This window comes from Pleurodeles waltl, chromosome 4_2, assembly GCF_031143425.1.
Source record: "Pleurodeles waltl isolate 20211129_DDA chromosome 4_2, aPleWal1.hap1.20221129, whole genome shotgun sequence".
NCBI lineage: Eukaryota > Metazoa > Chordata > Amphibia > Caudata > Salamandridae > Pleurodeles > Pleurodeles waltl.
In genome coordinates, this window is record NC_090443.1 from 692,533,005 (window position 1) to 692,548,826 (window position 15,822).

Sequence of the window (15,822 nt, forward strand, 5' to 3'; positions counted from 1 at the left end):
CATACATGTCGATACAATCATCCTCACACCACTCTCCCAAAAATGCTTGGTAACTAACTTTTACATAGAAAAGATTTTCCTGTCGCACGAACGTAGAATAAAGTTAGAATAGGTACTTTGAAAATATATAATAAAATGCAGCTTGCGACTTGTTAAAGACAGCTTAAAGCAACTTTGATGTGCAAAATGTGTGCCAACATGCAAACGAATTACTGCCCTCTTACATTGAATTTAAGTAGAGTATTAAATACACACGCTGACATCGATATATGTCCTTATTATATGAAAACTGTGAATGCTAAGTGTTTACGTGGCTCTTGGTGATGTGCGCAGGCAGCTGCTTTCCCCACATTATAATATCAGTGTTGCTTTTGTCTGTTGCAGTGAAGTAGCAATGTTACTACTAGAGTCTAAGGCTTGTGTGCAAATACATACTGAGGTATAAGGCATTTTGTATATATCATTGTGCCTCACAGCAGTGACCTCAATGTCTGTGGTGTATTGTGTACAAAGACAGGATGAATTAAGGGCGACAGCTGCACTTATCACCGGATTCAGGAGCACGCAGCAATAATCCACACATTTATTTTATATATAAACCAATTTGTTAAAATACGTTACTGCAAACACAAAATAAATTAATGGAGAACGGTGTCTCTACTGGTGTCATCATGCAGTTTGCACAATCCTTTGGATTCACTATCATTTAGATAAAATCTGTCTGGACGAGTCAGAATGACCAGAACAAGGTTATCGCAACCTCTCATAGGTATACAGGACGGCCTGCCAAAATCCTCAGGTAAATCTCATCAGCATGACCAAACACGCATTTTTTGCATCATTGTGTGACAAGCAATGACTTTTCATACATCTTTACAAAAGAAAATGTGCATTATTTTATTGTATCCATTATTTAAAAAAACAATAATAGCTATGTCAAGCCTTTTTGTATCTCTATTTAAGGTTAAACATTTATTTTCACTGTGGGTGAAAACGAATGTTTGCCCTGTGATAAAAACCTGACAGATCAGCCAAAATAAGCTGGCAAGTACCCACATTCCCCTATTTTTCTCCTATAAAAGCAAGAGCACAACCGCTCACCTCTATTCACCGCCACCATGAGGGGAATCATCCTAGCCCTTCTGGTTGCTCTTGTGGGTAAGCTCGCAGTCCTGGTCTTTTCAATGGAAAGATGTGGTGATGGATACATATACATATATATATATATTTTTTTTTTTTTTTGTATAGAATTGCTAAAGCTAAATGTGTCTTCCAGAGCTTGTGAGAAAGAGAACAGTTGGACAATGAAGAGAAGCTTCATTTATTTAATATAGCGACCCTCAATATACAGTTAACCTATGTATTTGGTTCTGAACTGTTTCTCACCTTTCCTCTTTGGTTTCCTCCTACAGGCAGCGAGCAGTACAACTATGGTATGTATCTTTTTCTTTATGAGTGGTGTGTTTACCTGTAATTACATCAATGAATCGTATTATCTTGGGTCACTACCAGGTGAAATGTTTGTCTCAGCGCTCAGCTCTATGTTTTCTTCCAGAACCCGTCTTCAGTGAAAGTAAGACCTACGTCTTCCAGTACGAGGCCATTATCCTGAATGGGTTACCGGAAGTTGGCCTGGCCAGATCTGGAATGAAACTGAATTGCAAGGTGGAGATCAGTGGATTTGCACAGAAGGCGTATCTCCTCAAGGTAATAATGAATACAGTGTTAAGGGTGCAGTGAGGAGATGGCGCGAGGTATGCAATGGGAAGCGGTTCCACTACAATCATAGCATTTTCAATAAAAGTGAAACTAATATGGTAGACCTAGCCACCTTACAATTCAAAAGTATTGTTATTTTTTTATTATGACTGTTGTTCCTACAGTACCTTTCATAAAGATAAAAAACCCTACTTGCTTCGCAGCCAAATACAAGTATAAATATTAACTTAAAAAACATATATTGGGCACACCTGACAATGATTCCTCTTCTGGGTTGTCTAGAGCAGAGCAAACATTGATACGTGTTTATAGAGAAAAAATCAGAAACTTTGAGTAATTAATGTGTTTTTTAACGAGAAGAGATTATTTTAGATGAATGATTTTTACAGCAGGAATGTTACATTCCAGATTGTACATCTTCCAAGTCACTCCTCTGATATTACATAAGTAAGTTGATTTTCCTCGGCTCCAATGTCACCAGTGATAGTTCTCATTTCCCTGGTGTTCCTCAATCTTACCCAGGTCACCAGAGATCCCGTGAAATTGCAGAATGACACATGATTCTGCCTCACCAGCCTTATCCCACCTCTGTCAGGTCTCCACAAACCTGAGGGAGGTGCAGAAACTCTTACTCTGCTGCTCCACAGCCAACATCTTCGTAGTCAGCCACAGTTCTGCACAGACCGAAGGCAGATAACTCCAGTACATGCCGATGTGTCCATGAGAGACCCACAACTGGCAGTGGGCCTACAGTAAAGCACAGCTTTAGGTGATGGTGGGGAAAGCACGGAAGGTTGCAGATCACCAGCAGTGAATGTGTTAGATTTGGGTGAAGTTGGGAGGGGCAATGAAGAGAGGGTGATGGGGGTATTTCCGAATTTTCTTTCAGTATTTGGAAGTGGAGTGTTGGTTAATGCTGAGGGTGGTGTGAGAAGTTAAGAGGATGACAGACATTTTGTTTTTCAATTGGGTTGGGGAAAGGCAGCCAGAATGGGATGGGAATAAATAGCAGGAATATAATTTTTTTATGTATATAGAACAGGGGTGAGGGGGCTGACGCAGCTAAACTTGGTTAAATGCTAGGCATCACAAAACAGCTTTGCTTTTTAGATATTTACATTATAAATATGTAAATTAGGATACACTGAAGCGCATGGTTTACAAATGAGTATGATTTCAGAATCATAATCCTTAAGCACTTACGTTGGTCTAAAATAATTCTTATAAAGTTAATGATATACATATTTGTATTTAGGAATACTTTATTTATACACCGTGTGAGCAGTACTACAGATAGAAGTGTACAGTGTAACACACAGGTGCGAGCATTGTGTGTAAATCAGAAGCATCTATATTCTACAGGATGCAGACAGCACCTTACACTTTCTAATGGTACTGTCTTCAAGATACATAATAACACCTTTCAAAGATTCTAAAAATAACTATTTTATTTTCCAGATCACATCTCCTGAAATCAAAGAGTACAATGGCATCTGGCCCAAGGATCCATTCACTCGCTCCTCAAAGCTGACCCAAAGTATTGCTGCTCAGCTGGCCAGACCTGTAAAGTTTGAGTACAGCAATGGACGCGTCGGAACGATTTATGCTCCAGACAGTGTTTCTGAAACTATACTTAACATTTACAGAGGAATCGTGAACATGCTGCAGGTCACCATCAAGAAAACACAAAACGTCTACGACTTGCAAGAGGTTAGTTTCCATTATTTTGAAAAGAAGCTGTAAGCAAACATTGAGATGCATTAGTAATGTCATGTGAAAATGCGTTTTTAAATTTGGATCTAAGTGTCATGCCCAAAATTATAAACTCGCCTGTAAAATATGATAAAGGCAACTTAAAGTTTCACGTAGGCTGCCTCATGGATATAAAAACGCTGTCAGTTGAGTAAAGTGGGGTCTGAAAGTTGGGCCCAGTTTGAGCTGCAATGGGACATGTAAGAATGGTTAGTTTCAGTAATTCGTATTTCTTTCCAGAACTACACATAGTAGATTGGTAAATGTACACCTTCACCCATAATGTCCAGGATGTACACCTCCCATTGTTTCCATGACGTAATTTGAAGTGTGATGGGAACCTAGTCAACAACACACTGGATGTCTTTCTCATTGTTTTCAACTAGATTCATACCTGATGTGATGATGTCAATCAACAGTCTAGAAAATATTTTTTTAGTGTAGAGAATGAACCCTCACAATATATCTCCAGAGTGATAAGGGCGCATCTCCTAAGACTGTCTTAATGTATAATTTCCATCTTGTATCACAGTGGCAGAGCATGCTCTGCATGTTGCTAACCTAGTGTGTTCCAGGAGATTGCTTTCTTGGAGCCAATCGGACTAATGCACTCAACTAAAATTATTTACAGAACAAAAATGTCCAGGCAACTTGTTTCCTGCTGGCACACAGAGAGACAGCAAGGTACTCTTTGAGTTTTGTGCTTTTTAAAAAATAAATTAGCTTTTAACTTCCAAAGGTGGACCTGAAAACACTGAGACTCCGAAATTTAAGCAACAGTCATGATGGAGTTGTTAACCCTATTTTACTAGAAACAAGACAGTTCATTTTCTCAATAGAACCTTACACCCAAAGGTAACCGATGCAGACTCGATACAATTGATGTGAAGTAATGAAACTTGTTTGCATCACTCACACATCTGAAAGTGGCATGGTGTTCGCCCTTAAGGATCAGTAAAATGACTTATAGGGATGTTTCATAGAACATCCCACTTGCAGAAAATCAGGTGACCACCGATTGCTAGCTCATGGCCTGTAGATCAGTTGGTTGCATTAGGTAATGGGCTATGTACAGCAGAAACTTATGATAACTGCCAAAGTAACTATTTCTTTATATGTTCCTATAAAGAAACCAATATCCAGAATTCAGCCCAGCAGTTTTAATTGTCTCTGCTAACTTTTACAGTCTGGTGTTACCGGTGTGTGCCACACAAGGTATGTGATCCAAGAAGACAAGAGAACAGATAGAATACTTGTTGTGAAATCCAGAGACTTGAACAACTGCCAGGATAAAGTGGAGAAGAACATTGGCATGGCTTACGTGGACAAAAGCAATTCTTGGCAGAAGGTACATCCATGTCACATTTGTTGCCTCAAACTTGCCTTTTAACATCGTCGCTCTCTGTGATAATTTTATGTGCTTCTATACTTCTGTAGATGGTAAAGAATCTAAGAAGGGCAGCAACATTTACTTACAAGATGAAGCCCAGAGATGGTGGTGCTCTAATCACTGAAGTGACTGCACGACAGGTGTATCAGTTCTCCCCATTCTACGAACTCTATGGTGCAGCTGTAATGGAAGCCAGGTGTGTGTTTTTTATATATTCCCTAGTCTCTCTGTGTACTGTCTTGTGTAAGATCATCATGAAATTAGATATCCTGTCCTGAAAGGATCATATCAGTGTAATAATAAATGTAGCTATTTCAACCTAAATTAAAGAGATTATTTTTCAGTGAAGCAGCTATTCAAAATGCTTGAAATAGCCTCCATATTAAGGTGATTCAGAGATAGACCGGCAAGGTCATTTACCTATGCACATAAAGGTTTAAATGCTTTCATAATAAACGCATAATATTCAATTCATCATTGATAGTTTAGATCCTTCCATTTTGAGAGTCAGCTACCCTCAATGTGCATCTCATTGCACCGGTTTTGTCGCCATAAAAACAAAAATATATCTACCTGCCAATGAAAGTACAACTGACACCTCCGTCTTCATTGCCTTCTCAATTGGAAATGTTTTGTGTTTACAAATGCTTTCATATTTCATGTACTGCTAAGACATATCCATAATGTTGAGATAGCTTTTAGGATGACAAGGAGTATTTCATTTCAACTTTGTTTGCTGCTTGCCAAAGGTCGTACCAGATCAAGGAATAGGCTTGGTTCTTAAATGCTACCACTTAGTTAGACTTGTTATATCATAGTTTATCATCCAGATCATCACTGCTAAAACATCTTATGTGTTCTAATGTAAAATAAGGTAATAATGGGGTTTAGCTATCTTACTTTCAGCAGGCAAGCGATGGAATACCGTGCCACTTTCAACCTGAGCTCATAAAAACCTGGTGGCCTTTTAGAAACAGCTAAACATATCTGTTCACTCAATAACCATCCTGTACATCATAAGCACATAGCACCCACCCTTACAACTTCATGAAGCCACACATATGTTGGCAAACAGCAGTGAGCAAAGGATAACCTTGAGATTTTTTTCATAGTTATGGTCCAAAGTAACCTAGTGAACCACCCAAAGTATTTTTAAATTATAGCTCTCCTATACAAATATATGAATCTAAAAGTTCACTGACATGAAATAATCATGATTAATATTTGTGTAATGAAAAAATGCAATTATAAAAAATACATCTATCATTTTGGGTGTTTCGTAATTGGAAAATGAAATGTATGAGTCTTGAGGGAATATTAAACTGGCTTAAAATACAATCATGTTTTCAACAGTTTTACTTTTCCACATTTGCCAAAAGTGCATGACATCTCTTAATGGGGTATTGAGTCCAGTTGCCACTTGTCACCCAGTTATTGCTAAGGGAAAGGCAGAGACTTCCCTGCATTGCATGGTTCTTTGTGCTATTGGAAGTGGATCCTTGAAAGACAACGGGTGCATTGTCTGAGTCATGTTAGAATATGTCTGAGATCTAAATGTATTGTTCAATTAAGATAATTCTTTCTAGAGGTAAGCTGTAAAATTACACAACGTTTCCAGAATACAGAAGAGGTTGAAAAAGCATTTGGCAACATCTGCCTCAGAGGTTTGAGTGAAAAAAGGAAAGGTTTTTGATTTATAGAATTAATAATCACTTTGGTGTCGGATAATTTCAGAGAGTCAACATTTCAAATGCAATTAAAAGTAAATGTTTAGAGGAGAACCCTTTGTTTTACTTATGTGAGATGACTTTTCTCTTAGACATTCAAAAGCTTGCCCCTTAGAAGGTAACTTTGGAGTGTATGTCAAGATTCCCACACAAATTTGAATTTGAATACAGTGGTGCACAAAAAGGTACTGTGTCCCTATAAATTAGACGTTGGATCCATAGCTCCTTAAAGCCGACACATTGAAAGTCCTACCAGGGGAGAGGTGGGGAACTTATAGATGCTACACACTTTAGACAGTTAGAAAAGCTTTGTTCACCAGGGTCCGACTAAGAATTGGTTGGTGATGTAATTCCTCAAATTTAAAGACGATTTTCTAAAGCTTGAGGCTATTACCCCAAGGAAGTTCACCCACCATGGTAATATTGTTTCTTTATTGTGCTATTTTCCATAAACATGAGTTTGAAGTAGCCAAGGCTAGCAGTTTGTACCTCTTGCTTGTCTTTTGGTACCCCTGGCACTCTCTTTGCTCTCCGGGCCTCTGGGATTATGCAGGGATTATCAGCAACAGAAAGAAAAATAAGGATCTGCAAACCCTATTCACCTTTGGGAGTTTCCACTATCTGACTTACCTTTAGGCACTTGGCCGCAAACATGAGTCTTCTGAGGGGCTAGCTTGAGAAACATTCAGGGCTTGTGATGACAGTGGTGGTCAAGGGAATGGGGAATGTCCCTTCCATTACCCTGATGAATTGGTGTCCATGGTAGCATCTACAAAAAGGGATTAGCAGATTGATAAACATGCTGTAGCAGAAGACTGACTAGATTTTTGCTTGTAAACTGTTGTCTTTCAACTTTCTGCTGGGGAGTGTCTCTACATATCATTAACATAGTTGTGTTGGTATACAACCATAACAGTTTAGTGTGGTGTGGTCTCTAAATTGATTTTCAGCACCTCTCTATGTTGCAGTATCTTCTGCAACATAGAGGGAAGACTGAGAGGGTCCCTGCCTAAAACATCTTTCACAACCTGGAGCTGTACATAGAAATTGAAAGGTGGCGAGGAATAGGGATTCCATATCCCCAGCTCACCAAACCATTGTAATGAGATGAAGTTAAACACAACCATGTTTGAGTCTTATGCTACAGCTCTGGCATTGAATCTGTATTTGCTTATTTTGAGAACTGTGAGGGGATCTGGGCTGAAGGAACGTTTAGTAGGGTCAGAGGAAATTAAGCTTCTTAGTGAGGAAGACAATGGGCATCTGCTATTCTAAAAAGCTCAGTTAGGAAGCAGGAGGAACTGAACATCTGCCCTCATCCCACAGTCAAAAACCCATTATTTTTAGTCTATATGCAGATGAACACACACGTACAAAGACAAAGTCAGGATTGGCACACTCCAAGCAGATGGCACTTTAGGACCACTGCTTACATGTCCTTATGCAAGCTATGGTATTTGACAAGACAACTGGAGAGCTAACATGTTCTGTTCACCTTTCTTTCAGGCAAGTGCTCACTTTTGTGGAAACTAAAAGCAATCGAGTGAATGCTCCTCAGACTGAGCTACAGAATCGCGGTGGTCTTCAGTACCAGTTTGCTTCTGAAATTTTCCAGATGCCTATTCAGTTAGTAAAGACGAGAAGTCCTGAAACACAAGTATGTAAATCTCAACATATTGTGCATGTGAAATTCAGATTGTCACACATACACTTACTTTGCATTTCAACTAAGGACTGTAGATTGTACTGAACAACATAACTAAAGGACACATTCATTATTTACAACAATCAGTTTTTTATTTCACAGTGCTGTAAATAATTGTCAATAGCACTCACTTCCTCAGCTTTGCAAGGATGAAGGGCAGTGTCAGACACACCAGAACTGAAACCTTTCACACACTGATCACAAGATATGTTCAGCAGTGAGATCTTATTTCAATGAGCTGTCTTCCTGTCACTTTCAGTCCATCTTCCTACACATGTGCAGTGGAAATTACTGCATGGTGTGATATACCCGATATGTGCCTATTTACCAAACAGATTAGGTTTCATCACATTTGATACTAACCTTTTACAGGGCCATCTAGTGACTATATATAGAATTATATTTTGGTGACATGGAATAACTGGCATGTTTCTCACTGAGGGGTTCTGAGTTAATTAAGCAAACAACTAAAGCAAAGGCCAAGTTGTGATGATGTCACTCAGAACCCAGAGGTGAAAAATATTGCTGTTGTTCACTTTACACCCATTTATTAAGTTTATGTTCTGTATGCATGGTATGTTATCTGTGGCCTCGAAAATGTTGTACCCCTGCTTTCAGCTACTACGTAGAGGAAGAGGAGTAACTGAGGAGTTGTACGTAACATCACTACTGCTCACTGTTCCAAATATCCATATGTGAAAGAGGAATACCTGGCCACCAAAGTCCAACACGCTCTATGTCCTTGCACTCCCTACCCTTCCAAAGCTGCGCTAGAACCAGTGCTGCGGTAACAGGCTCAGAGAGAACCCTGTCAGAAGAGTCTGGAATTCTTTTATGATGTACCAACTGAAAGCAGCAACCTTTTATTCGCAATGTTGCTCCTTCATACCTGTGAACAACCATATTTAGAATCTGATATTCATTCCAATGGAAGCCCTACACAGCACATAGAATTAAAGATGAGTAAGTGTGAGTTACAGGGATGTTTCTCACTGAGAGATTCTGTGAAAAACAACCCTGTGATTCACATTTACCCATCTATAATGTAATGAATGGTCCCCAAAAGCATCTGCCCCTGCTTATCACTGCTACCCAAGGGGCAGAGGATTAATAGGGGGCATAACCTCTTCTTCATGATGCAAATGTGAAAAAAATACTTTACCTGCCATCCTTAACTACACCCCACCCATTTCCCTGCCTTCCTTTTCAATCCTGTAGTTGTTCTTTCTGCTTAAAGTCTAAACAGACATGCAGCGATGTGCTGGCAGGTTTTCAGAGAGCTCTGTCAGCCTGACCTGAAAATCCTTCAGAATGTGGCAACAGTGGTGTTGGAAATGACTTCTCTGCAGGGTCACCCCCAAACTTTTTGCCTTCCTTCTTCTCTTTTTCTGACCTCATTTTTGCTGGCTTTAGGACTCAGCGGACTTTACCACTGCTAATCAGTGCTGAAGTGCATGTGCTCTCTCCCTTAAAAATGGTAAAATTGGCTCATACCCAATTGGCATATTTAATGTACTTGTAAGTCCCTAATAAAGTGCATTACATGTGCCCAGGGTCTGTAAATTAAATGCTACCAGTGGGCCTGCAGCACTGATTGTGCAACCCACATAAGTATCCACTTAACCAGGTCTCAGGTCTGCCATTGCACGGCCTGTGTGTGCAGTTACACTGCCACTATGACTTGGCATTTAACAATACTTGCCAAGCCTTAAACTCACCCTTTTTCTACATATAAGTCACACCCTAAGGTAGGCCCTAGGTAACCCATAGGGCAGGGTGCTGTGTAGGTAAAAGGCAGGACATATACCTGTGTGGTTTATATGTCCTGATAAGGGAAAACTCCTAACTTCATTTTCCAGTGCTGGGAGGCCTGCTTCTTTCATAGGCTAGCATTAGGGCTACCCTCATATACTGTTTGAGTGGTAGATTCTGATAGGAAAGGAGTAAACAGGTTGTGTTTAGTATGACCAGAATAGTATTAGAAAATCATGATGATTGGTGAGGTTGGATTTTATATTACTATTTTAGAAAGGGCACTTTTAGAAAGTGGACATTTCTCTGCACTTAAAATCCATCTGTGCCTTACAGCCTGTCTCCAATCCACGTCTGGGTTGGGCTGGTTGACAGCTCCCTTGTGCGTTTCACCCATAGAACCACAAACACAGGATACGCAGTCAAACTTGCACTCATCTGCATACTGAATGGGTCTTCCTGGGCTAAAAGGGTTGAGGGGCTTGACACTTACATTTCAAAGGCTAGTGACCTGCCCTCACACAATGGACTGCCAAACTACCTACTGGGACCCTGACAGACAGACCTGTACTGAAAGGTGGCCTTGTGCACTTTAAAACCACTCTTTGTATTCTCCCCCACTTCAAAGCTATTTTTGGGTATATAATCTGGGTCCCTGACCCCGCCAACTCAGACACTTCCTGGGACAGACACTCTGAACCGGATCCTGCAACTTGTCAAGGGGAGCTGCCTGGCTGCCCAAAGGACTCACCTGGACTGCTTTAATGTGAAGGAATGCTGCCTTGCTGTTACCTTGATGGCCTCTGACTCTGCTGGGAAGTGCTCTCCAAGGGCTTGGATTAAGCTTGCCTCCTGTTCCTGAAGTCCCAGGGCCAAAAAGACTTCTCCTCTTCAAGGAAACTCCTTATACTGTGAAAATCGACACACAGCCTGCTGTGAATCGACCCTCAGCCTGCCCTGCGGTGAGAAAATTGCTGCATCGCCGAACCAGAAAGACTCAGCCCGGCTCCCCAAGTGGAGATTGATGCAGCGCCTGCGTTGTGATGGGAATTTTGATGCACAGCCATACCGGATCAACGCATCGCTGAGCCAGTGCAACGCAGCCCAACTTCCTGCATGAGGAGTCGACACAGCACCTGTTGTGCAACAGAAACCCTGACGCATTGCCACATTGGATCAACGCAGCACCTGTGACTTCACTCAGCACGCCCAGGATTTCGAGGCATTGTCTCTGGGTGTCAAAAGACCCCGCATTGTAGTGAGGATCCAAGACTGTACACCGGAAATCAACACAAAGCCCTTGCAGTGTGGGAGTAATCAACGCATCATCTGTGCTGCGTCAGGAAATCTGATGCACACCTTCTTTTTTCCATGCATCTCCTCCTCTGCGGTCTTTGTGTGTGTAATTTTGATGCAAATAGGTACTTTGTGCGCACAAGAGACAATTGCTGATTTTTAAGAACTTAAGACCCTTCTTATCATTGCAAAAGTGATATTTCAACTTTTGCTTATCAAATCTTGATTGTTTTAACCTTAATTTACTTAGATAACATGTGTATAGTATTGCTGTGGTGTCTTCACTGTGTTATTGCATGATTTATTGCACTAAATACTTTACACATTGCCTTCTAAGTTAAATGTCAAACTACCAGAGGGTAGGCACAGGATAATTTGAATTGTGTGTGACTTACCCTGGCTAGGATTGTGGTCCCTACTTGGACAAGAATATATACCTCTGCCAACTATAAACCCCATTTCTAACAAGCGGATTATGGGCTTTGTTATCAACTTTTGCTACATCAAAGCAATAAGTTATCAGATTTAGAATCTGGTTTAAACAACAGAGGCTTCCCATGGAAGCCATGCCTGACAAAAGAACGTTTCTTTTTACCCAGATACGCATCATTATCAATTATCAACAATAAGTATTCTAGAATGTTCTTCGTTTGATGATGTCTGCTTGGGCTTTAAAATATATTGAGGCATTATTCGCCAGATGGTCCTTTAGAATGCTTAGAAGGTCTCTAATAAAAAAAACAAGTATGTAGTCCCCTTTAGCGCTTAAAAAATCACATCAAACCATACAACCAGGTCTCAACACCTTCTAGGACCTATAGGCCTTGTACAGGGCTTACCTACAATGCCTTTACCAATTATCGAATCCAGAGGTGGCAGTTTGTACTCATGAACATGGCTTCTGCTCCTGTACAGGTAGAGGTCAAGCCACAATGGTTTAAGACCTTTAACAAATGCTTGGACGAGGAGAAAATTTGGATGACACCAGACTGACTCAATTGAGATACATCATGGCGATAGGCACTATCAGTGCCAGGGAATCGCTTCCCTGGCACTGATACGGGTCTCCTCCACCCCCTCCCCCTCTCCAGAGTCCTCCACCACCCTCTCTTTCCCACTCTTTCTTCCCACAAAAACACACCCAGACACGCACCCATATACACACATGCACATACGCATACCCACCACCACCCACGCATGCACACATACATACTCACACACCACAACACACACCAACATACCTTGTCACACACATGCATTCACAACACACAGCACTCACAATCACTAATTCATGCATGCATCCTATGCGACTCACACCCGCATACCAAAACATACACCCCCCCACATACACACAACACCCCCCACCCCCTTTCTGGTCAGAGAACCTGACTTACCTGCTTGCAGGGGGTCCTCTGGCTGGAGACGGTCTGCGGTGCTGCTGTCAGCAGCAGGGTCCGCCAGCAAAACACCGCCAGCTGTATCAATGCTCATGATACGAACAGCGGTGTTTTGCTGGCGCGGCGGTGCTGCTGTCAGCAGCGCTGCCTTATCGCTATCTGCCACCATGACCGTTTTCAGTGTTCAGCCAGCATTCTGGTGGAATACTGTCAGCAGTCATGATACACGTAGATGGCTGGTAGCCACGGCGGCAGTATGTTGGCGGCCGTCGCCTGTCGGTAGGCTGTCAATACCGCCAATGTTGTAATGAGGGCCTTTATCACTATAAATTCAACATTGTAATTATAGCTACTAAAAACCCACAGATTGAAATTACTACTGGGGGAGAGGTGGGGAAGTTATAGAATCATTTTTTAGACAGAGAGAAAAGCTTTGTACACCAGGGTCTGATTAAGAATTGGATGGTGATGTAATTCCTCAAATTTAAAGACAAGGTTTTAAATCTCGTGCATATTCTCCCGAGGAAGTTCACACACCATGATGATATTGTGGTGAAAGAAAGTAGAACATTTGATTCTCCTTGAAATGAATCACTTTCTTCAGAAATCAGAAGACCTTCCTGGGACAATTTCAAAAGAACCTAAAGATTATTCAGTTATGGTGCTGAAGATTTTCCATCTTCTGTTCTTGTCTCTGTGTTTTATATGAAAAATGTTGTTTGTCCTTCTGATGCATGCTGCACCTCTAGTGCATCCATCTCTAGAAAATTCTAGAAAAACAGAAATTATCCTGCAACTAATAAAACAGGCACCTATGGCCTTACAGAGGAAGTTTGAGAGCAGAGGCAGAAAAACCTGCCTTTAGCAATTTCATATCTTTCAATTTGTGATTCCCATCCTTTCCTCTTGCGTTTTCAAATATATGTCACAGTATGTTTCATGATCCTTTCTATGAGCTGTTTGGAAATAAATTCCATCTATTTCCCTTTTGGGCACAGGTTGCAGAAACGCTACAGCATTTAGTGCAGAATAACCAACAACAGGTACATGCCGATGCTCCTGCCAAATTCCTACAGCTCGTCCAGATTCTTCGTGCGGCAAACTATGAAAATATTCAGGCCATATGGAAGCAGTTTGCAGACAGACCTCAGTACAGGTGATGTGTTGTCATGATCTCACACCTATGGCTTGTAACACTGGAAATTTGTCTGTGTAACTCCTGGGGTTTCTATGTTACCTGCAGGCGCTGGTTGCTGAATGCCATCCCAGCAGTGGGAACCATTGATGCACTGAAGGTTATCAAGGAGAAGATCCACAACCAGGAGCTGAACCCTTGGGAGGCAGCACAGGCTGTTACTCTGGCTGTCCAGTTTGCAAAAGCAGATCACCAGACCTTACAAGTGGCTCAAGTAAGTCTATTCAAATATTTCCATTCTATTCCTTCATGTTCGTCAGCATATTTTTTTTGACAATCATGAGTGGAGGACAATGTTACATGTCTTAGAATGCATGACAAAAAATCACCCAAATGTCCCCACTTAAAAACTCCCCCAGCTGGGGCCAGTGTCACCCATTATTCCATATTTGCAATACCGTCAAATGGGTGTTACAGAAACGTCATTTTGATCAATACATTATCTTGGATCTCATCTACAGCAAAACAACAGGAACAATTGTCAGGACGCGTAATTCCCTAGGGGCACTCGACCACAGTTAATTTTAAAGTCAGGTCTTGAGTCACCAATAGCTAAATATATATTTTCCATTGCAAGGATAATTTAGATCCCACTTACACATCCATCTCTGGTTCATACCACTTCTATTCCCAACTTGACTGCTTAGGCTTTTATTATCCGTGAAGAGACCCGGACACGTTTGTTTTCCTGATCGAGTTAAGATTTGCAGATTGGTACACAAGATTCCAGCAGTATAAACTGTGGTGTCATTGATTGTACAGTGTTAAAATATCATTTAATTGTGTTATTCCATCATCCCAGATTAGGATATACTATTTTAGTGTCCAATTTGCAAAAATAAAAAAACACCAAGTTAATGGGCACGTTTGTGTCTTGTCAGTGAGGTACAACTTCAGCACAGGGACACAATGAGCATGGGGCCAAGACTGGACATTCCTGTAGCACTTAGCGCAAATTTATGAAGTAAAACACAAAGATGATGGGTGAAATGCTTGTAAAAAGCCACAGCCACTAATAAACACTTGACTTGCACCCCAGACTATCATGTTTTCCTAGTATGCCACTTCACACACAAGCCTTATGCAAGTCTGCAATGGTCCTGCTCCAGTAGGAACAGTCGAGCTTGAACTTCAGGCCAGGTCCCCTCTGAATGAGCATATAAGGAACCCAAAAATGTTTACACCACTATACCACTTCTACTGGTCTGGGGATGCTTGAGTCATTAGGGACCAGTCTGGCAGTGTAAGCTACACTGTTACCATTGGAGCAGGATCATGATGGATTTTCATGTGACTGTCCTCTGCTAGATCGGCATAGTGGGTGGGAAACGATGGACTAGCATGCAGCCCAAGCAATCTACAGTGGCTGAGAATAATTCTAGCATTCCATTAATCACTTTATTGTTTGATGCCATTTGTGAAAATGTCACACTTAGGATGCATATTCTAAATTTCACATGTAGATTTATTTTCTTAATTGCGTACTCAGAAGCTTTTTTGAGGCATTTCTATTCATGTATTTGATACTATTATTAGCAAGTGATATTCTGACATTACCCGTATTATAACTGCTTGCGCAATACCTCCATGCCATCAAGGACTTTTAAGAATCACCCTTACGCGCGATTATGCACCCATAACATTTTGGGCTCACCAATGCATACTTAGCTGCCTAGTCTATGTGGCATCAGTGTATGATGCTCAACAAGTAGCCCAAAATGTCATGTAAACCCAGTCCACTCTTGTAAAATAATTTCATAAATGGGAGTTCTGTAGAGCACAAACCCATAAGATGTAACCAGATGATGTATTTTTGTAATATGTTTGCCATGTTTTATTTGAAACCATATTCTCCATAATTGCAAAAATGTAGTGAAAATGTCCATACC

At 40.9% G+C, this 15,822-nt stretch overlaps 1 protein-coding gene across 1 annotated transcript in view; it reads left to right on the top strand.

Moving 5' to 3' along the window:
- Positions 1-1,109: 1,109 nt before the first annotated feature.
- LOC138293203 (vitellogenin-A2-like) overlaps positions 1,110-15,822 on the top strand; it is a 61,257-nt gene continuing 46,544 nt past the window's right edge. The window contains exons 1-9 of the mRNA XM_069232291.1: positions 1,110-1,158; positions 1,413-1,433; positions 1,556-1,707; positions 3,178-3,429; positions 4,658-4,819; positions 4,909-5,057; positions 8,095-8,245; positions 13,737-13,894; positions 13,982-14,147. Coding sequence (XP_069088392.1) covers positions 1,119-1,158; positions 1,413-1,433; positions 1,556-1,707; positions 3,178-3,429; positions 4,658-4,819; positions 4,909-5,057; positions 8,095-8,245; positions 13,737-13,894; positions 13,982-14,147 — 1,251 coding nt within the window. The 5' untranslated portion in view covers positions 1,110-1,118. The remainder of the gene's footprint in view (positions 1,159-1,412; positions 1,434-1,555; positions 1,708-3,177; positions 3,430-4,657; positions 4,820-4,908; positions 5,058-8,094; positions 8,246-13,736; positions 13,895-13,981; positions 14,148-15,822) is intronic.